The sequence below is a fragment of the Clinocottus analis genome, unplaced genomic scaffold (assembly GCF_023055335.1).
Source record: "Clinocottus analis isolate CAN_PGR_092001 unplaced genomic scaffold, fCliAna1.0.p SCAF_4, whole genome shotgun sequence".
Classification (NCBI taxonomy): Eukaryota; Metazoa; Chordata; class Actinopteri; order Perciformes; family Cottidae; genus Clinocottus; species Clinocottus analis.
In genome coordinates, this window is record NW_027176153.1 from 16,126,255 (window position 1) to 16,148,043 (window position 21,789).

At 41.9% G+C, this 21,789-nt stretch overlaps 2 protein-coding genes across 2 annotated transcripts in view; one reads left to right on the plus strand and one right to left on the minus strand.

Annotated features, from left to right (window-relative positions):
- Positions 1-1,455: 1,455 nt before the first annotated feature.
- Positions 1,456-19,289, minus strand: cacnb3b (calcium channel, voltage-dependent, beta 3b). Its single transcript, XM_068597226.1, has 14 exons — positions 19,039-19,289; positions 8,284-8,403; positions 8,037-8,159; positions 7,788-7,909; positions 6,911-6,963; positions 6,535-6,554; positions 6,229-6,309; positions 3,606-3,664; positions 3,292-3,392; positions 3,054-3,205; positions 2,463-2,558; positions 2,175-2,345; positions 2,041-2,088; positions 1,456-1,931 (listed from the first exon to the last, which is right to left on the minus strand). The coding sequence occupies exons 1-13, from the start codon at positions 19,075-19,077 to the stop codon at positions 2,059-2,061; spliced, it is 1,167 nt and encodes a 388-aa protein (XP_068453327.1). The 5' UTR covers positions 19,078-19,289; the 3' UTR covers positions 1,456-1,931; positions 2,041-2,058.
- Positions 19,290-21,413: 2,124 nt separating this feature from the next.
- The window catches only part of LOC137799902 (adenylate cyclase type 6-like), a 33,065-nt gene continuing 32,689 nt past the window's right edge, over positions 21,414-21,789 (plus strand). The window contains exon 1 of the mRNA XM_068596763.1: positions 21,414-21,644. The gene's annotated coding sequence lies outside the window, so the exon portion shown is untranslated. The remainder of the gene's footprint in view (positions 21,645-21,789) is intronic.

Genomic DNA, 21,789 nt, shown 5'->3' on the forward strand with positions numbered 1-21,789 from the left:
AATATCCAGATGCATTCATATTTGTGAATGCTGTATTATGTATAATGTGATTAGATAGATTATAACACAAAAGAGACAATTGTTGGCTTTGCAAAGTTTGAATGAAGCTTTTACGATTTGCAACTAAGACATTTATTGAACTCGTCTGAGATGTTGTACATATTCTTGTTTTATGTGGTAGCGTATGTAATTTATCCTGGCAGTTTCTTTGCAATTGGCAGAGAAATAAGCGGTGGATACAAGCAGACACCACTATACCACCAGAGGTCCCCCTTTATATACTTTTATGAAGGGCTTCTCTACACATGCTTATTTTACGTGTTAATGCCAAAATTATAATTAGAAATTAGTGCTGCGATAACATTTAATTGTGTTATTAATCTCTACATGTATTGTAATTAGAAATCATACAGTAAATCTATTAATTTAGCAGTAGTTGTACAGTCCACTCGGAAACCCAAAGAACAAGACATGATGTGTGTGTATATGCTCGCACAATTTATCATTATCATTTTAAAGAAATCAAATATATTAAACAGCCCACTGTAATTATTGGTTTAAACAGATAATGTACAACATCTGGTTGTACAAGTGTGATTTCTGCAAAAAAGGACAGTCAACCATCATCAGTGGCAGTTTGGTATCAGTGATAAGTACCAGCCTGAGATTGGCGAAATGCATCTGTCCTTTTATGGAGTAAACTGAATGTTAAACATAAGTGATTCTCCTAGTATCTGGTTATGCTTCAAATGATATGTCCAGGTTTGTCAGAAAGAAGAATTTAAACTATATAAAAATAAATCATATCTGCACCTAAATACCTGCAAACAAACCACAGTCATTGTAAATATTCCTTCCAGCCTTTATACATTCACAGCTGTGAGAAAATATGCATATAGTCTGTTAATGTGCAAGTATGTGCTTGTCATGCATGAGCTTTGCATCACTGTTGCGTACAGGTATCAGCTATACCGAGAGCCAAGATATGAATTATAGATAGTAGTATAGATAGTTGCTGTAAAAAATAATGTGTGAATAAAGAAGGTTTTAAAAAGGCTACTGAATAAACAAGGAGAAAAAGCAAGTTTTCATTTTCCTTGGGAGACCATGTTGACTCTGCTAGAAACAATTGTGCCTTTGAGGAAACATTTGGTTGAACTGGAATGACAGCTGACAGACAGCTGTAGAGACGGAGGACTTACAGACTTGGTTTTCTGTCACTCTGCACTCTGTAGCCAGAGGGGAAAGCCAGGTTTATCAGAGAGGAAACCCTAGGAAGCTACTCATGTTTGTACTTTCAGTTCTACTGATAGCGTTGCTATGCTACAGTTCGGTATGCTAACATACTGTGCCTTCACATGTGTCTAATTGGTTTACAATGAGAGCTAAATTAGCCCATGTGTGTCTGGGACAGACAATTCTGGGCGTCTGATCACACATGGGCTGACTCAGCTCTGACAAGTGGGAAACGTGACTTTCATTCAGAAAGCACGGAGCTGGGATCAAGGTCAAGGTGGGAGGAAGGATGAGGGGAGGTGGCGTGCATTGACTGCATGGCTCTACTGGTTTTTGTTACCAGTAGGCATGCAGCTGTAGAAAGCGGCCCTGAGTTGTCGCGTGGCGGTGGGAGCAGGGAGCTCTTCCCGAGGGGGCAGCAGTGAGGTGGAGGCTCCTCTCTTGAATCTTCCTCCTCCTCCTGCTCCTCTCCCTGTTTTGGTGTCTCCTCTTCCTCCAGCTCACCAGCCTTCTGCTCTTTATATCTCTCTCTCTCTCGACGTACTATGCTCTTGTTCTCTTCTTTGCACCTGGTGTGGCCAGAGAAGCTGCCGGCTGGCTTCGGAGAGATGAGGGCTGCTGCTGCCCCCTGGTGGCGCCCTGGTCCCTGTGCTCTATGACCTCCTAATCCGACTCCGGCCGACAGCACAGGCTTCCTGTAGGAAGAAGAACATTTCATGAGAGGAAACACGACCGGAAATTAGTAGCAAAATGTTTCTCTGTCTTCCGACCAGAGGAAGGCAGAGAAACATTGTTCTATCTCACCTATGTCTGTGGTAGTGATCATTCTATCAACTCTTGAGTCTCGGAAAACTAAAGAAGACAAAGAAGGCAGAAAAGTTGTGATTAATAATGCAGACAAAATGTTAATAAAAGCAGCAGTTGTGTGTTTGGCTTACTTGTTGGCTGGAGTTAGCTGAGGGTGGGGTGATCACACTTTGGTCCAGTAAGGGGTTAACAGGGGCAGAACAGGGGAGATGGGTAGCACGCCAGTAAATGTCCAGGTACTCTGCAAGATGTTCACACGCGTCCTCCAGCTGATTCTCATCCAGGATGACATCAAACATCTCCTAAAGAGTCAAAGACAGGAATATGAGAGATGAGAACAGAGTTACACCACTCGGTGGCCATAAAAGATCACTGTATGAATGTCAACTCTGTCATTTTAATGATATTTAGTGACATACAGGTGGACACTGTGCAAGCTTGTCCCCAGCCATCATCTGGACGTTGAGGTGTTTGCTTTGTGACTTCCCTCGGGATTTGATGAGCCTATGAAGGACCTGTGAGGTGAGCAACAGACACAAAAAAAGACAATTCCAAGAATTTTAGGTGATCAAATGTACGATCTAATTTCTTCTTTTAATTGTGTGAAGCCACTGCATCATGGCATAATGTATGAAATCTGAACATAGTCACTACAACACTACAAATAATACAGAAAAGGCTCATCACAAGTTCGGAGAATCCAAGGTGACTTTGAAATATCTTGTTTTGTCTGACCAAAGGTATAAAATCCAAATACATTCAGTTTACAGTGACATAAAACATAGAAAAAGCAACAAATCCTCACATTGGAGAAGCTGGAACCAGCAAATGTTTGTAGTTACTGGTATTAACAACAATATTCAACAATAAAAGAGAACGAATAAACAATATATATATATATATATATATATATATATATATATATATATATATATATATATATATATATATATATATATATATATATATATATGTATATATATATATACATATATAAGGAGGTGCTCTACTTTGGGTGAGGAGACTTTGACGTAGACAATGATGGGAGCTAGAGAAGTTTTGAGGAGCTGTGCTGGGTGATTTATGGTGTCTGCATCCAGGACGACCAGCTGGAGAGACTTGGCCAGCTCAAAGATCCTCTCTATCTCACTCTGGACCTCCGCTGTGAACAAAGCAATGCATCTATTCTTAGTAGCTATTAATCTTTATTTAGCAACAAAACATCACAGACAACTTTCTCGCACTCACCCAGACTGGAGCGAGTGTTGGATCTCTCCATGATGGCCTTCTTGTTCAGCACCGAGCGCTTCGCCAGTGATAGATCAGCTGTCACCCGTGTAATAGAGATCCTAAAGAAGAAGTGTCTAATCACATCACATCCACAACTGTTCCATTTCAAAAGACGGGATGAACTTGTACACTCATGCAGCTAAAAATAAATCATCATCGCTATGTGTCCTATCGACCATGAAACGTGATCCCACGAACAGCTCTGCAGCTCGGTCACAGTGTTACTGTACACTGAGCTGCAGTAGAAGAGCAACGCAGACAGATGTACCCACCTGCCATCAAATCTGTGCTTCAGGAAGTCAAACAAGGCTTTCTGCATCATATCTGTTACCTAGAAGACCGATAAGGAGGAGAGAGAAGTTAGAAAAGACTGGTATTATGAAATACCAGTGAATGAGGAATTGTGTGCATATATATATATATATATATATATATATATATATATATATATATATATATATATATATATATATATATATATATATATACATATATATGTGTGTATATGTCTATGCACACACAATTCCTCATTCACTTTTAATTTTGGTATAAGACTTTACTTTAAGTCCTATTATTTACCAGACTCCTTTCGTCAAATTACTTTTTTAGTCATTACTTGCTTATAAATTAAGTATCAAATGTTTATAGGAGGCTTAGGAATACTAAACATTGGCTTAATGCAAAGTGTTGTCTTGATTGTTGAGTGTCAGGCAGAACTAATATTTGTGATATTCATATTTTGTCATTTATAAGCAACATTTGGCCAAAACGGTTGTATAGTTAACCTGCAGTCACATGAGAACACACACTATTAGCACAATTGGACGGAAAAGACCTTATAAGAGTAACAATATCATGTCATTGTTGAACAATAACATTCTTCATGGGGGAAAATGGAATGAGTCAGCGCAGACAGAAAGGAGCACCGAGAGACCAAGTCCTCCTCAGAAATGGGACGTGTTTGTTTCTTCATTTGGAGGTCTTGCTCATATCTTACATCATTGCTTTCATCAGGTAAGATACTGTTACGTTTGTGCATGGAGCATGGTGAAGCTCCATGCACAAGTCAAGCTAACGGTGTGTTGGTGACTTACATTGTAAGAGACGAGAGATGTGAGCAAACGCACTAAAAACTATCTTTTAAATTGGGGTCACTGAAGGGGAAGGGAGTTTGCCTGTTTAAATGTAATTTACTTGGTGTTTTGTGGAATCTTGAAGCCCCCATTGCTCACTCACTGAGAATGAACTTACAGTTGAAGTAAGACATCTCGTTTCCAATAGTTAGACTTTTGAAGTAACATGTGCATATTCATAGAGCCTTGCATTTCTTTTGTGGAAAAATAAGCACAGCTTATTGTTTTCCGTGATATGGGTAAGAGATAACAAAGAATGACATGAAGAGAAAAAGTGTGTTTTTGCTTGTGCACTGTGAGGAAGGGAAGTAAAGCAGTCTATTTTAAAACAGTCCTGAAAAATGGATGGCCTTCAGGATGAAGAATGAAGTGTACAGTGGTGTCCATGATGTGACAGAGACATGAAGGAACAGCAAGAGATGGTGGGGGGGGGGGGGGGGGGGAGAAAGAGAGAGAACAATGGTGAGCAACCAAAAATAATACTATGCACAAGAAAGAAAAAGCAGAGAAAAAGACAATGAGAGTGGAAGTGAAAGGGAAGCAGGCTGGCGTTCACCACTGGAGCATCCCCAAAGCACATCACCAGAGTGATGCATAAATATTTCACACACACAAAGCAAACGGCTTGGCACACAGCCTGCGCAATCATATAGAGGAGAGAGCGAGGCAGAGCAAAAATGTTGAAGCACAGAGACATTGTGTTCAATTACACGCCTCACATTTCATCATATTCATCCGCGGATTCATTCGAAATTGACATATTCTTAGATTGATTGAGTTTACCTGCGATGTGTTTTCAGTCATCTCATCCCATATGTGTTACACGAGTTCAGGAGACTATCACAGACAGTCGCTAATGTAAAGGGGAATGCACGCTGTTCTGCATCACTCTGAGATTCCTGTTGTGTGTGCTATAATTTCAACAGGATGTTACTGCAGTGTTTAGTATCAGTGTTAACGGTACAATGGAGGCTTCAGAATCAAACCAAGTCCATACTGGTTTAGACAATACAGTTCAATACAGATTAAAATAATGGTAAATATTGTTCTTAAAGGACCACTTCATGATGTAATAGTATGAAACTGCTTATTTGTCTAAATAATAGAAGACTACATGCTAAGACATATGGCTCTGTGAAGACGTACTTAAGCACAGCAGTGCTATGAACTAAATGCTAATATCAAAATTGTGTTTGTTCGTAAACCAAGTTCTAGATACATTTAAATCTTGACCTGACGTTGGAGCTAGAGAAAAGGGGGGCCATGTATGTGTGTACCAAATTTCATAGTAATCCATCCAACAGTCCAAACCATAAGTGTCAACTTCATGGTTGAGAGAAAAAGAGAAGGGGACCATCAAACCCAGTAGGATTTAATGTCACCATGGACGTCTGTACAACCTTTCATGGCATTTCATCTCTCTGATAAATATTTCAATCCGAACCAAAGGTGGAGGGCGGACTGACCCACATCGTCATCTCTTGAACCATGCTAAAACGTAAGCATATAATCAAAAAGTAATCAGATTAGTGGTATAAAGTTGCCTATAGTATAAAAAAAAAAAAAAAAAAACATTTCGGATGTTATAAGGTACAGATCTTATTTTTTACTTGACTTAAAGCCTATGAATAGGACACTGTGGCTGACAGCAATATGCTCCAATGCAGTTGCTCCATTTCCAAAAACATCCATGTAATTACTCCAAATACGGCACAAGACGTGAATAAGCAGAACCAAACGGAAAAGCTAAAGGTTGTCTCACCTCATAGCCTTTCAGCGAAGGTCCCACCAACACCACTGGCCGCATAGAAGGGACCACATCGTACGGAGGAACATGTTCAGTCTGCACATGCCACAAGCACAGAGAGGGATTGGAGGTGGCATTCATATACATATATATATATATATATAACATGGTCAATTGGATTTACTGTAATAACGCATGCATTTAGCTAAGATGTAGTAGCTGCTCTGAATGTACAGAACTATACAAATGCATACAATGTAGAACTATAATTGAGGGTGTTCTTCAATAATTAATAAGGAAGCGGCCCAATGGAAAACATACCTGTTTCTGCTTCTGTTTGGCTTTCAGAATAAACAAAACGAACATTAAACAAGGAGGACAAAAGCTAATAAGTGGCAAAAAGTATTTCCGTTAGGACCTGGACATTTACTAGCGTGGTACTACTTCCACTAAGAGTATGTTAACAGACATGTACGCCACGCTGGACTGAAAAGTACAGATACATTGTGGTTCTTCAAGAAAGTATCCTTTTACAAGTTGTATGTACATTTTGGAGGAAAACTAACAAAGTGTGTTTCCAGAGTCAAACACACACATTTCTTCCAAAAGTGAACCTTTTAGGCCAGGATGTATGTACATCTGACCCTGTGCGGCAGAGCAGACAGACATAGCAGCAGTCTCCTGCAGTCCCGCCTACCTGCAGATGGCGGGGTGGACCTCCAGCCTCCAGATGAAGCGTTCCCTCCTTTCCTGTGGAGCAACATAATGCAAAGCTTCATTATGCGAGAATCCCCTCAGGATGCAATTTAGAAAGAACGACTTCCCAAACAGAGCAACACATGAGCAAGAGCTCGTTACGTCAAAGCCAGAAAAAAACAAGTTTCAAAGAGTGAGACAGTAAACTGGTGGAATTAGGGCAACGCAGAGAGACAGAACGACAGATAGAAAGTCAAGTAGAGGAGCGATAACAGAGGCCCAATCCCAATCGCCTTGCTCATGGACTCATGGACCTTGATGCGCTTAGGGCTGTCCCGCTGTCACATCCTGGTGTGTTGGGAGGCTTTTGTGAAGACATTTTGAGCCTTTTAGGAACACTTTCCATAAATCCATTAAAATGGCACATGGGAGTTTAGCCTGGCATATTACATTTACACAGAAACATTAAGGATTAAAGATAGTACATAAAAGCAAATGAAAGCAGAGGAACGTCAGCTGGTTTATTCATCAACCATTTCTTTTCATTTTGTTATTTAAGCTATTTTGTCAAAAACATGTAAATAGATTATTTGAAAATGACCTCCTTCATGTCTCCTGAGGAAAGAGTCGAAAGGATGTTCAAATCAGGGAGAAACAAATATAAAATAAATACCCCCAATTTTATATAAAATAGTATGACGTTATGGTGATATGACACAGCAAAGTGCTGTTTCATTGGTATTTACACCTTGTCAAGCCCTTGCAGCCTCTCACACTCAACCATTTACCAGTTGAGTCCCTGAGGGTTCAGGGCTTAAAGCCTTTTGAGGGACATTGGGATTCGGCCAGAGATCGATCAGCGCTGTGTGACCTCTGACCTTGCTGCTGCCTTCTGCTCTTGTTTGATCCTCATGGCTTCTAGTTTGACTGGGCTCGGGATGAAAGTGATGTCCGCCCCTTCTTTTACCAACCGACCGATCCACCAGTCATTGTTGTATTTCTGCATGAGAGTGAAACACACTTTTTACAACTCAGGAGTTGTGCTGCAAAATGTGTTGACATGAATCAAGTTTAACAATAAATGTCTTGCATGTCACACACTGATCTTAATGCTGAAGGCCTCTCACCTCTTTTATGTGCAGGAAGTCTTTGGTTTCAAAGTTAATAGCAGCACCTTGGACTGGACAATCTTCATCAAGGGCCCCACAGTAACTCACATTGGTTTTCACTGCAAATGCTACTGGTTTGGACTGTTAGCAGAGAACACACAGTATGTTACATATGAATTATATCATTAACTTATATGTATTTATGAGATTCATTTTGGTTCTATAAACAATAAATCATGTAAAGACGAGCATTGACATTTCTGACCTTGGCTCTCTCTAGCTGCAGTTGAGCCTGGCGCTCGGCTTCACGCCGAGACGCCTCCTGGTCCTCCTCCAGGGACAGGTCGGAATCCGAGGGTCGACTAGTGTAGGAATCGGCTGAACCCTAAACGAAAGGAGAACAAGACAGTAGAGAAATAATTGTTGTAGTCCAGGCAGAGATGAGATAAATCAGCCACAACATCATACCTAACACCTAATAGCAGCTGTTACGTGCTTAGAATTACTCATGATATAGTAAAGATAAAAGTAGCGCAGGTGGAGCTCCCAACAGATAACCTACATCTTCCTCCGTGTCTCCCATTTCCTCTTCCTTGTTCAACCTGCCTGTCCTTTCCTGAAGCCATGTGATCTCCCGAGCAATGACCGGTACGTTCCTGCAGCTTTTCAAAGCAACCGTCTCAGGGGAACATGAGTGTGAGTAGAGCAACAACACCAACAACCAGCACAGTGCGTGTAGTCTATTTATCCACTCAGCCAGGCACACCAGTTTGTGGCAAAGATCCAGAAAACCGCACACTAATAAATAACTCTGACAAAAGTCCTGATAATGCAGGATAATGCTACAAAATCCATCTATCCATCCAGATTGGTCTGTATCAAGCAAAGATGTGGCGTGAGAGTTGTGTCTACAAAAGAAATACATTCTAATTTGATGTGTTGAGTCATTGTTGTGTTTTACATTTCTTTGCATATCAATAAACCCATGTGATGTATTTTATGCCAGAATACAAAAATATAAATGCATTAATTTACAGCCCAGTCTCGGCAGCAACCTGGCAATTAAGAACAATACTCAGTTGCCGGCCTAATCCAACTGTTTTCCATGCATGTTTTTTTCTCCTTTCGGAATTCAATCATCAAATCACAAACAGAAAAACATTCTGAGCACAAAAGCAAAAGCAGCGTCTTTTCTATGCAACACTGTCATAGAAAATAACATAAACTCAGAACCTGCTGTCCTCTTTAATAAACATGTAAACTTCCCTGCTGCTAAAAGTCTCCCAAAGCTCACCTCATCCGATCATTTGTCCTCTCACTCCATCAGCATCCTGCTCTTCCCCGGTGGCTGGAGTCCCAGCTGGGTGCAGGGCTGGAAGCCTCCTCACACACCAGACAGGAGCACCCACATAAGATAAATTTAGCTCAACAACGTCATCCTCCTCTTACCTTTTTTCTCTACCTGTCTCCTCACTCGAGCCCACTTTTTCCATCCATCCTTTGCTTTTTCCCATTCCACAAAAACATTATTTTGCTGAATCCAGCGTAGAGTTTCTGGAATTCATTTGAATATCAAAGGCTGCCAGAGGTGGAGCAGAATCTGAAGAGTCTTCCAGCAGAAGCAACAAAACCTAATTAAAGCACATGGAGCTCTGCAGATGGATGGATTGAGGGGATTGATATCCAGATGGTCTCTTGAGCGCAAACTAGCTATACATTGTCACCTTCTGTATTTTAAACACTCTTCTGTGATGTTGCAACGTTTCAGTTTGATTTGATCGACTAAAGTGAATATTCCTGCAAAAAGAACAATATGAGAAAACTAAAACCCATTCCCTAAATCCTTTCTTACAGCATCCCACCGCTTTGCTTCCTGTAATATTGTATGCATTCCCAACAAGCTTCAACAGTGCACAGGTCTCTGATTTATTTCACTTTCTTTCTGGTTTTTGCTTTTGAGTTTCAATTGCAGATGCAAGAAATCAGATATTAAGGATAACATGTTGAACCACACTGTTCTCAAAGCTATCGCAAGAGTGGAGACATTGATGGACAAACATTGGACTATTTTGATACATCACCTGACCTGTGAAGAGTTTTGTCACCACTAGTGGTGCGTTGCTCCCTGTCACCCCCCCTACTGACATTATTTAAGATTAAGATTAGCTGGCTGAGCTTTTAATACAAAGAGTGACATAATGCAATGTCACAAAATGGCTTCATTTAGTGGCAGGGAGTTGTAAAATGTTGAAAAGACTTGTGGGAAAAGACAAAGTTTCTGCTGCTGTTGCTCATTCTCTCTTTTCCTTAGAGGATTCAACTGTGTGATATATGTCTGATATTCTGATATTATCACCACTTACTTTGTCAACTCATGAATAAAGCTGATAGATGCCTCTGTGCTTTACTAGTTGTTTCGTCAGAGCCAAATATATAAATGTACCTTTGTGTTTCATCAAGAGACAAAATAAGGATTTTACAATGCTTGTCACTGACGAGCCAACACAGCCAAAATATCATGATCATGCTTAATGCAAGCTTTTGAAGGGCTTTACTTCTCCAATAAGAGATTGCTATTTGTGTTTCCACACACAGTAATTCATTGCTGTGCTGTGGATGGATAGTAGTGGAATTACTTGATAAAAAGACAGGAGATAAGACTCAAACAAATTAACGGTCAAAATTCTTGACATTCAACAGATGGCCTTCCCAGTGGGGTACAACTTCAATGTGAAGCTGTAAAGTAGCCTGAAGAGATACAGTAGAGATAGAGAGACAAACTGTATGCGTGCTATACTTTACTGTACGTCCAGAGAAGACGATAAACAGGGAGGGAAGAGAGAAGTGGGGAAATGCTGGCAAAGTGAGTGAACAGGAATAGACTTCTGCTGAGACTATAGTGAGAAGGGAGGGGAAGAGAAAAAGAGAAAGAGGACGTCTCAGAGCAGACAGACAGGGGACTCATGAATGAAGAGACTGAGTTTGCATGCAGAGTGATTAAACAGAGAGGGGCGCATCAACAGCGTACCTTGTTACAGATGAGTCCTGTAGCGCTAGAGTCGGAGGCAGACATGATTCTGCTGCCAGCGCTCTCTTCTCCCCCATTGCACAGAAAAGGCGGAACCCTCCTTCCCTCAGCCCGTGGTTACAGGGGGGAGCGAGAAGGAGGCGCGCTCAGCCTAAGTGCTTCACAGCTGACGTTGCTGCGCTGCCTCAACAGCCATTTCCTATACAAAATTGATGCCCTGACTGCAGCACTGGTGTGTACATGCTGGCATACTGGTACAGTACAGTGGGTTTATTCAGCTTTGAGCCGGCGTCCATACAAGAAAAGGAGCTTTTCTCTGGTTTCATTTCCTCTCCTCTCCTCTCCTCTCTTCTCCTCTTCTCTCTTCTCCTCTCCCCCGAGTCGGCCCAACACGCCACAAATCTCTTGTATCCCATTCCAGCATCACATTAATACATTCCTTTTATGTCTCTTATGTTCTACTTTAACCTGAATATGTGACATTAAATCAACCAGGCTGGTCTGGTGTTTACTCTCACACTGCAGAGCATCATTTTTCACTGGCCCAGATAGGACTTCTTAAGACAACTGAGTCTGTAATTGTCATTCCTCTGCCATGTCTTTGATTTAAAGGTGACTGCTACAAACAGGGTGTGAAGTTAGCCGAGGACCCGGGAGACAGAATGAGAAGAGGACATGAACGGAGATATGAAGAGAAGGAGAGGAGAGGAAGGGCTGTGCCCGCCTGTCTGCCTGCCCTGCACCATCCTCCTGACAGGAAGGTGATGCATGAGCCTACAGAACAGAACTGACGGTGAGTCAGCAAGCAGCCATCTAGAGTCCATCAGATGTCTTAATCAGCCAGCAGAGAGATCTCTATTGTGTATCCTTGTCGTTCAGCAAGCCGGGTTTGCGTGCCTTCTCTCCAGGTTGCCTCAGGCTGTGAGGACCCTACTTTAGCATCCATTATGCTGGCAGCAAGCACTTCCTCACCCTCATTCAACTTTAGCTGCTTAAGAATTAAGTGCACTCCACCAGGGTATTCAGAAATAAAATGTCTCAGGGCTCTTTTTCTCCATGGCTTTTGAAATTAAAGAGAAGCAAGCAAACAAACACATGCACACACAAGTTATTTTAGTCAGAGCAACTAGCATCCTTGGATGCCCCTGGAGCTAAAACGATTGGGGGACTATTTTCATCATTAGTGTTGTGCATTAAGCAGCCATTGAGTAGCAGCGTTTCAAACAGCGGGAGAGGAATGCAAAGATGGAGAGGGAGCGAAAACACAAGGAGAACCAGAAACAAAAAAAAGAGAGGAAACATACCTGAATAGCAAATTGGAATGATGGCGCAAGACAGAGAAAACCCAAACATAGAGATATTGAGTTTTATAAATGTGTTCCATGTCATGCGTGTTGACTGTTTTAGTGTTCATCCTTAACTTGAACGGACGAGAGGGAGACAGAAATGATTCGGAAAAGGAAAAAAAGGTGAAAGAGTGTGAAGAAAACCAAAGGTTCAAAGAAGAAAAGGGCAGAGGGAGAAAGACAGCCACTAAATTAGAACAATATGACTAGAAATTAGCAGAATAATCTTTTTTTTGGTTATATTTTGCTGTCCAGTTGGTCTAAATATAGCTCTCCTCTCTTCTCCTTCCCCTCCTCACATCACAGACTGGGGTTGGCAGTGGGGAGAGGATAGCGGAGGATTGTCAAAGTTCACTGAGTTTTGATGAATTCCCCCAAGAAAGAGCAAAGCAGATTTGAGACTGGCTCAGCTATATTCACTGATGCCAGATAGCCCATCTGAATGTGAACTAAGTGCCTACATGGAGAACAAGAACAGACAGCCATGGTGGTTTGTCTCTGCTCAGGCTGCAGCGTGTATTCAGTCTCTGCAGCAATATGTTTTTTCTTCTTCTCTCGAGCAGGATATTACATCTAGTGTTGTTCAATCCTCCTGGTGATGTGATGCAGGTGTACTTCATCACATTTCTTTTTTTAGCACTTTTCTTCAAAGTGTACACAGGCCGTCACAAATGACTCAAAGGGAGAACATGGTTACGCATGTTAATGATCTTGAAGGAACGGCTGTGTTTTTTTTTATAGAAGTTTTAGAGTTTTGGTCCTAATAATACTTGTTCCTATTATTTGAGGGATACACACAGTTTTCTATTTCAAAGTTTGTCTGTTTTTTTAACAAAAGAAACCAAAGGTCTCAAACGTTAAATGTACAATCTAATCAAGGCAATACAATGTAATCAAGGCCAAATCTGTCTTAAATACTGATGAAAGATCAGAGGAGACAGTTTTCTATACTCACTGGTCCTGCTACAGACACATACAGTATGAAGGTTTGATACTGAGCCCTTTTGTTTATTTTCTTGCTGAGCTCCGCAGAGCCACCCAGTGCCACCAATCTTTTGCTGGAAGCAACTAAGAAGCTCTGCACCAACTGGGAACTCACTGGCTTCAGAGGGGACAGAGTTCCAGATTTCCTCAACAAAAAGGCAGATTTAAGCAGAGAAGCTTTGCAGTCACGTGCCCAGGTCTCCAACCTTGTGACTTGTAAAGATGCACCTTATCCTTGTGCAGTGGGAGCTGAGGCAGCAATACAGGCTGAGGTGGATCATCTGGAGCCAGTGCAACCAGAGTAGGGCAGAGTGAATCAATAGAAGAGCCACCCAGATTGATACTCCATCCTGTCCTGAGCGGCTCCACCCTCCTTCTGCTCTAATGTTGCCTCAGGATACTTTCTCCCTGACTGTAATGAGCCCTTAGCAGCCTATAAATAAACACTTTCAAAGCATTTCAACACACACAACACAACTGCTTTCTCTCCAAACACATCAAGTCCTCTCAGTAACATCAGCCCAATTGTTAAACCTCTGTACTGGAGGTTTAACAATTGGGCACTTCTTGTATTAGCCAACCGCAAATAAAAATATCACTAATGCAATGAGGACAATATAACGATGACAGAGAAGATGGCATATAGTGGAGGAAGAGGAGCAGGATGCAGCAAGACCAGCCAGAAATCACTATCCTTTATCCCTACTGTCGACGGCCTTGTCCAGCTACGCTGTGCATACTTAGGCGTTCATCGCCCCAGGGATCCCTCAACCTGACTTCACCAAACTGCTTCAAAGTGCAGAGAGGCTGGAGCTAACCCACATAACGCTGTATGCCCACAGCACATAATGGCACAGTGCTGCTGCATCCTTCATTAAATCCGATGTGTTTGTTTGATGCTGACCTGATTTAAGTTTCAGTTAGGCCTAATTGTTGTGTCTTAGCTAGTGGGCTGAGCTAACTGAGAGAATGTCAGACTTATCAATATGTAATGCTGCCCTACATATTCACGCATTCCAGCTTTACATCTCAAAAAACCTTTTTTTCAAGTTTGAATTCAAGATTTGAAGTGACTAAACAGGGTTGTTTTATCAAAATAAAAGTAATTTGTGTGTCCAGATTGCAGATGTTACAGCCAAGAGACACAGTGAAATCATCTGGAGATGTTTCAAATAGAACAGAGAGATGTCCTAGATAAGACCTACCAAACATACAGATGAATAAATGAGAGAGAGAGAGTATACATCCTCACGTCTTTAATAGGTAAAACATTATATAGAGGCAGTGTTTCAAAACCAGAACTCAAACAGAAGCTGAATTGGAATCTTTGGCCTTCTCAACATTGCTGGTTCATCAAATTTAATCAAGGCATTGCACACTGATGCGCCAACACCCACACACACATATGCATGCACGCACACAAACACACACAGACGCACACACACACACACACACACACACACACACACACACACACACACACACACAGAAAGCACTCCACTCCTCACGGGATAGGCTTTTAGTGCTCTGTCTCATGCAGTATTTAATTGACCCCACACAGGAAGCCTAGCGGTCCCAAATGTACTCCTTCCCCCCACCAACAGAGAAAGCATGAACGCTTGCAAGTATGCCCACAGCTTCCCTCAACGGCTCCTCTGTCACACAACTCCATTAAATGCCATTTTCTGCTTTAGTGCAACTCAGACTTTCCACAGAAATGTCAGTGCTGACGGTGAGGAGTTTGGACGGACATCAAATTTGTTCAAAACGCTCCAAATGTAGAAGAAAATTCATCCATGCCCCACTTTAACAGCCGCATACGTCAACTCACATTTCTTCAAACTTTCACTCAAAATTCCAAGCGCAGAGTTGAAAGGCTTTCCTGTTTCTTCAAAGTAGACCTGTGTCTTTTACCACCGTCTGATCCGGTATGAATCAAATAACGCATGTTTATAGTGGCCATCAATGCAATTTGCAGCAGCGATTAGATGGAGAAGAGATAGCAGAGCACTTACCCAGTTGGAGGTTGGAGAGCACACTCCCCGTCTCTCTTGTCCGCTCTCTTTGCTAGTCAGGCATGGTGTGCTCGCTCTCTTGGGTAACACTGAAGTGTACTGTAGCGTGCTTGTAAGCAGTCTATCCCTCTCTCTTTCTCCACAACCCCCTCCTCTCTTATTCTCCACCACTCTCAGTACACAAGCCTTTGCTACGTCAGTGAGGCTCTATCCTTCCCACCCTCTCTGCTGCTCCCCTCTTACCTTCATCTCTACTTCGCTTGTCCAATGGGACTCTGTATCGCAACCGCATCTTAGGTTCATTCAGGACAGAATATCACTGTGGTGAACAAGATCACCAGGTCCTGTTATATTGGATGGAATTGAATCTCACAACATAAAATCTATTCTCACTACTTTCGTGACGCAAAATCAATGCACACTGTCAGATACAGAAACTCATAATGAGCAAAATGCCTGAATATTGAGGCCATATGGGATTGTTGATCTATTTCCAAAATCACAGGCAATTTCTCAGTGCCTCAAATTTTCGGGGGATTTCTTCCACATGATTTTGGAACCTGGCAGCAGAGATTTACATTTGCATCCACTCGGCCACCTGAACATTAGTGAGGCACTGATGGTGGCTGAAGGTCATGACTTGCAACAATTTGCGTTCCAAAAGGGTTTTGATGGTGATGAGTTCAGGTGTCTGTGCAGGCCAGTCGAAGTCAGGACACAATTTATTTATGCAAATAGCTTTGAAAGCTTTCTGTCATCTAAAATATATGTGTGTGTGTGTGTGTTGCATCCTTAAGATTTATCTTGATTGGAACTAAGATATCAAGCCCAGACCAAAAGTACAAACAAGTAAGTGGACACTCTTCAACCATGTTCGGTTCCTTACAAGCACAAAGACACAAACTCAAAGAAGAAAAGCTGCCATTTCTACAGTCCTACCACATTGTTATTTCAGCCACTAAGGCTTTCAACATGTCAAAAAGCCAAAAGTTTAGAGACTGGAGAAAGTCTGGTGGTGGTGAGGGGATATGGGAGACATGTAAGTTGTCTCTGTTCGACATGTGGAGGCGTCTCCAGTGTAGCCCTCTGTTCACCGAGTGTGTTTGGTAGATGTCACGGCTGGCTGTGCTTTGACACCTGCTCAGCTTCCAAGTATACAGTGTGTGTCATAGATATGTATGAATGAATGTAAAAAAAGGAAAAACATTCATTATTTTTTGCGCAAAAAGTTGTGCTTAAGATAGAGTGTGAGATCGACAACATGCATCTGAAGACAGACCAGTCTGACAGCATAAAACTGTGACTATGGCTGTGTAAAAAATCTCCAGCAAAGCTGAGATTCATAATTCATAGGATAGGTTGCAGAAAACAGTGAGGCGGAGGAGGAAAAGGAGAGAAAGAGGGAGGGAGGGAGAAAGAGAGAGAGAGAGAGTCATGCGACTTCTGCATGAGCAGTAGATGTGAATAAAACATGAATAAATGAAGGTTTGAAAGTTAAACTCCACAGTTCCTGGCGCTGAGCGCAAGACAGGCAGGAAAGAGAGAGAGAGAGAGAGGGAGAGAGAGAGAGAGAGAGAGAGCAGTTTTGGGAGCTGCACCCAAGCATTGAGTGCAGCTGTCTGTCAGTCCGTCCCATAAGAAGCGCCTCTGTGGGCAGAACTGCTGCTGGTGCATTATGGATGAGGGGCTATTTTAAGGTACCAGGGATGCTGTGTTTTGATTTTTGAGTGGAGGTAGATGACACCTGGCTACTGCCAAATCCTTACATGAGTTTGTACGGTGCTTGATGGGTTCAGACATGCAGGTACAGCATGTGTTCGAACACAGAGCTGATCCGTGTTTGAAGTGCGCAAGCCAAGAGGAGGGAGGAGGTAGGATGCTAGTAAAGTGAGTGATAGTGTCACCAAGCAGCTCCTCACACAGACAGTGTACTTTTTGCACTGATAAGGCACATATGCACATTATGTAACATCTTGCGGGTTGTTGGTTAGATGACTGAGCATGTATCAACAACAATAAACCACACAAATTTACTCCGCAAACTATTGCTATGGAAAGAATTGAATTTTACCAAATGCACCAAACTTTAGTCTTGTATTCTGTCTCACGCTAGAACGTAAAAAAAAATGTAAGCAACTTTTTGTCAAATGTGATAAGATGTTTGTTGCTAACTCTGTAACTATTGTTTTCTCAATATCAACTAAGCATCCCACACTTCTCTAAAATGACCATCGAGCTCCCCGAGAAGACCTTTTCCAAGCTGGATAAATCTAGCAGCATGGTCAAAATCATGCTTTGACTTTTCAAGCACCTTCAACATAGTCCAGACTCTCTGGGAGGGAAACAATATCATGGAGCTGCAGATGGACGCCCCAAAGGTGTCCTGGATCACGGATTATCTCACAGGTGGGCCACAGTTTCTCAAGCTTCAGTAATGTGTGTTCCTTTTTGAAAATACACTATCATTCTCTATATTTATATATAAATCGGACCTTCAGGAAAGAATGAGCTACAGCATGTCACGGTATCAGCAGCCATCATCACAAACCCAAGAAAGACAACCTAATAAATACATTTAAAAATTATATTACATTATTATTTCACCACACTGTTAAAATGTTCTGTTTTCTATTCATCAGCCAATAGTTGATCACAATATCAAAAAATATGATTATGTTTAGAAACATACTGTGATTACAATTCTAAGTCATCTAGATGAATTGCATCATGTACATGCATATTGTATTTACAACTACACATATATTTTACCCAACGACAGTCCACCTCTAAATGTCTCTTTTTATTGTGTGTTTCCTCAAACAAACACTCCTTTAACCTTTCAACTGTAACTGGCATTGTTTTCATTTGGGACAGTTTTTACACATATTAATTTCTTCCTGATATCCTTCTGTTGCAAACTGAGAACAAAAGATACAGCAAAAGTTACTGTCAAAACATAAGCGTGAGCTCATAAGCTCATGAGCATGCAGGTATAAGTCAGTCTCACATGTACTGACGTTAGTGGGATGAGAGTCAGAACATGTGAGAGTTGTTGATGACAGTGGACTAATTCCTCTGTACACAGTCATACATGTTTTTGTCTCATTAATATTAGATATGAGCAACAACTGTGTTATCACTCTGACTGCATGTATGCAATGTGAATGAATTATTATTAAACCCTATATGATATTACTGCATGATTATGGAGCCAAACAGTAATATTTCGGTCATAGCCTAATGACAGATCAAGTGGAAGCATGTGCAGTGCTGGATGATCGTTTTCATCTGTTGCTCCAGTGGACCAATTATTTTTCTTTTGGTCCAAGTGTTCATCATAAACACTTTACATCCCACTGCAGCTCCTCTGTCCGTAATGTCTGCTGGCAGACGGGCAGTGCCAGCGCATGGCTCCTATACTCCGAAGTGAAAGATTCCCAGTGAGGTCAGCCCGCCTAATTTAATCATCGGTATCCCAACAAGGACCTGCTCCTGCCGATGTTTGTTTACGTCTGAAGGGACACGACGTGCAGGCACGACGCAGGCATGTTGATCTCAAACCCCCTTCCTCCCATTCATTCGTCATACGTCGACCACCGAAGAGGTCTAGAAGAAGAAGAAGAAGAAAAAAGCTGAAAACAACCCACCTCGTTAAGCAGAAAGACGCCGGAATTGGTCAGGGACATCCGCAGTTAACGGAGATCTCGGTCACCTCAGCCCAACTTGGTGGTAAAAAGAGACTGTCTGGACAGTGAAAGGCATCAACTAGCGGCAGAGCGCCGCGGCTCGCGCAAACATTCTCACAACACAGGAGAGAAAACGACTCGGCTGCGATTCAGCGCTTCACCTGGATGTACGGCTCCGGCGAGATCTGCGCTGTAAAATCTCTTGTTTCTGGATTCACGGCATGGTCAATGACTGTACACAAAGCCATAGGCACGGGCACACGGGTGGATAGATTACAGCTTTCTCAATAAATTATGCAAGACCTGCACTTTTCACACAGCCCCGAAAAATGTCTTTTTGGATTTTGAGTTTGTGATGGTCTTCTCTGAGTTTGGCATCAGCATCTTTAATTTGTGCCCGAATTTGATCCCTGACATGCATATTTGTATTAGAATGTAACGTTGATATAATTAAGATGGATGGAAATGTGGCCCTGTCCAATGTGCTTTACAACAAATGAAAGACATTGAATGACTCTTCTCTATCTCTTTTCATTACACATCGATAGGATAATAGTCTACTTTGTTGTTAATATCTTTTGTTACACTTATGAAACATATTGGTGTGTTCGCAGGCTGAAGATGTCCAGGCGACCAGGGCTGAGATGCAAGCGAGTCTTCTCAGTTTTCACTGATCCAGCACTTTGGCCCTCACATCCTGTAAACGCCTTCAATATTCACGGGGTCAATCGACCGCTCCAGTCAGTTTGTATTGCCAATGTCAAAAAGACAACAGAAAATCACCACACACACACACACACACACACACACACACACACACACACACACACACACACACACACACACATTGACAGGCCCACAATTTTTTTTAAGCAAAAAAACCTTGGCTGTACACAATATAATATGGTGTATGCACACAGGATGCTACAAGTTTCATACTGGACCAAGGGCCTCCAAACTAGTTGTGAAGTTAAAAAATCATGCTTTTAGCAATGTGCCAAACTTTGTTTTCAGGTAAACTCCTCCAGAAGAATGTGAAAACTGCCTTTGAGTGTCACACTGAAAATACATAAAGGTAAGTAACTGAACAATAATTTAAAAAAAAACAACATATTTGAGTGAACAGAATTAAACTACAGTTGGAGGCCATCCTGCGGAGAGAAGAATGTAGAAACTCTTGATGGGCAATAGCGCCGACTGCTGGTCAAACAAACAAAGGGAAGTTGGGTTTACGCCTTACCTTATTGTCAATTGTTTTACAATCTCATTTCTGCATTACTCACTGGACTTACGATAACTGTATGAATAGTATTAATTCCACAAGTGTAATAACTATATTTGAAGTTCCTATAACTTCTATACTTTTTAAAATAAATTATTATTCCTCCGTGTCTCTTTATTTGGACTATGCTTTAACTGAATGCACTTTACTGTTAATATGTATGTTGGTGTATATGTTTTATGTTTCATACTTGGTGTAGATTTTAGTTTTTCAATAGAATATACGTGTTCTTATGTGTCTGTTGCTGTGAAACTAGGATTTCCCTGCTTGGGGATATCTAGTATCAGGCTATTGTGGCCGTGCCTTGTGTGGTTGTACTACACTTAAGGTTACTGTATGGTGATCTACTCTATGTGCTCTACTTCATATCAACGCATGCTATGCAGTATAGGGTGTAACAGTTTACTGTAACCGAATGTCTAATGTTCCCGGTGGGATCTTCCAGGATGTGTATAGTTGTTTTAAAGGGTGAAAAGTAAACATGTGCGTCTGTGTCAACACCTGTGTTGCCTTACTGGTTTACAGATTACAGTTAATCATGTGATGGGTTGTGTGGACTGGGTGGTTGTACATCCATTAAACGTAACACTCTTTATTTAACGTCTTTATTGTTTTACTCTTTTACACTCCCTCTTCAAATGATTGAGTAGTTTCAGTCTCACTGCTTTGGGGATCTTTGCAGTGATTATACACCACCACCACTAGGTGGTGCTATAACGCTGTCTGAATGTGCAGTTTGACAGCACCGCTCGAGTTTTTAATTACTTCCTGCCCCTTAAAAATGGAAATGCATGTTTCGTGATGTATGTTTTGTGTTGTAATTTGGGAGCTGATGTTGAAGTGAGATATAATAACAAGTAGGCCACACGACAGCAAATGTGTAAATCACAGTCGCGCGGGAAGAGACACACTCGTGCCACCTCTAGGGGACTCTAGTGTTCACGAATGCAGGTTGTGTGCGTGTGTGTGTGCGTGAGTGAGAGAGAGAGAGAGAGAGAGAGAGAGAGAGAGAGAGAGAGAGAGAGAGAGAGAGAGAGAGAGAGAGAGAGAGACAGAAAGAGAGAGAGAGAGAGGTCGAAGCGGTGGGAATGTACTGTAGCTCTGAGAGGAGCGAAGGTTGTCCGGCCACATTCATTCGCAGTCCTTCCTCGTTCCCCGGTGGAAGCGACCCTTCTCCCCCAGACCGACGGACCCGCATCTGAAGCGCGTGACGGCGGCTGCGTGTGACCGAACGCAGAGCTCCACTGCGGTGTTATAGTTACTCATGTAACGAGGATGTCCAATGGTAAGTAGGCTACGCTGCCTCTCTTCAGCTTTCCCGCGGCTGTGTTGGGCAACTGCTCTGCACAATGTTATTGTATTTGTTGCGGGTCGGCTACACTGTAACGCAGTATAGATGATTCGGCAGTTGGGGGAAGAAAAAAAATTGC

What these genes read in the sequence shown, in the direction of transcription:
- cacnb3b (XM_068597226.1), bottom strand. Translation starts at nt 19,077, where the DNA reads ATGTCCCTGACCAATTCCGGCGTCTTTCTGCTTAACGAG. An exon ending in GCGTCTTTCTGCTTAACGAG is followed by an intron (nt 8,404 to 19,038) that starts GTGGGTTGTTTT and finishes CCTTTCGTTTAG; the next exon opens with GGTTCAGCCGATTCCTACAC. An exon ending in AAGCACAGATTTGATGGCAG is followed by an intron (nt 3,393 to 3,605) that starts GTGGGTACATCT and finishes CTTCTTCTTTAG; the next exon opens with GATCTCTATTACACGGGTGA.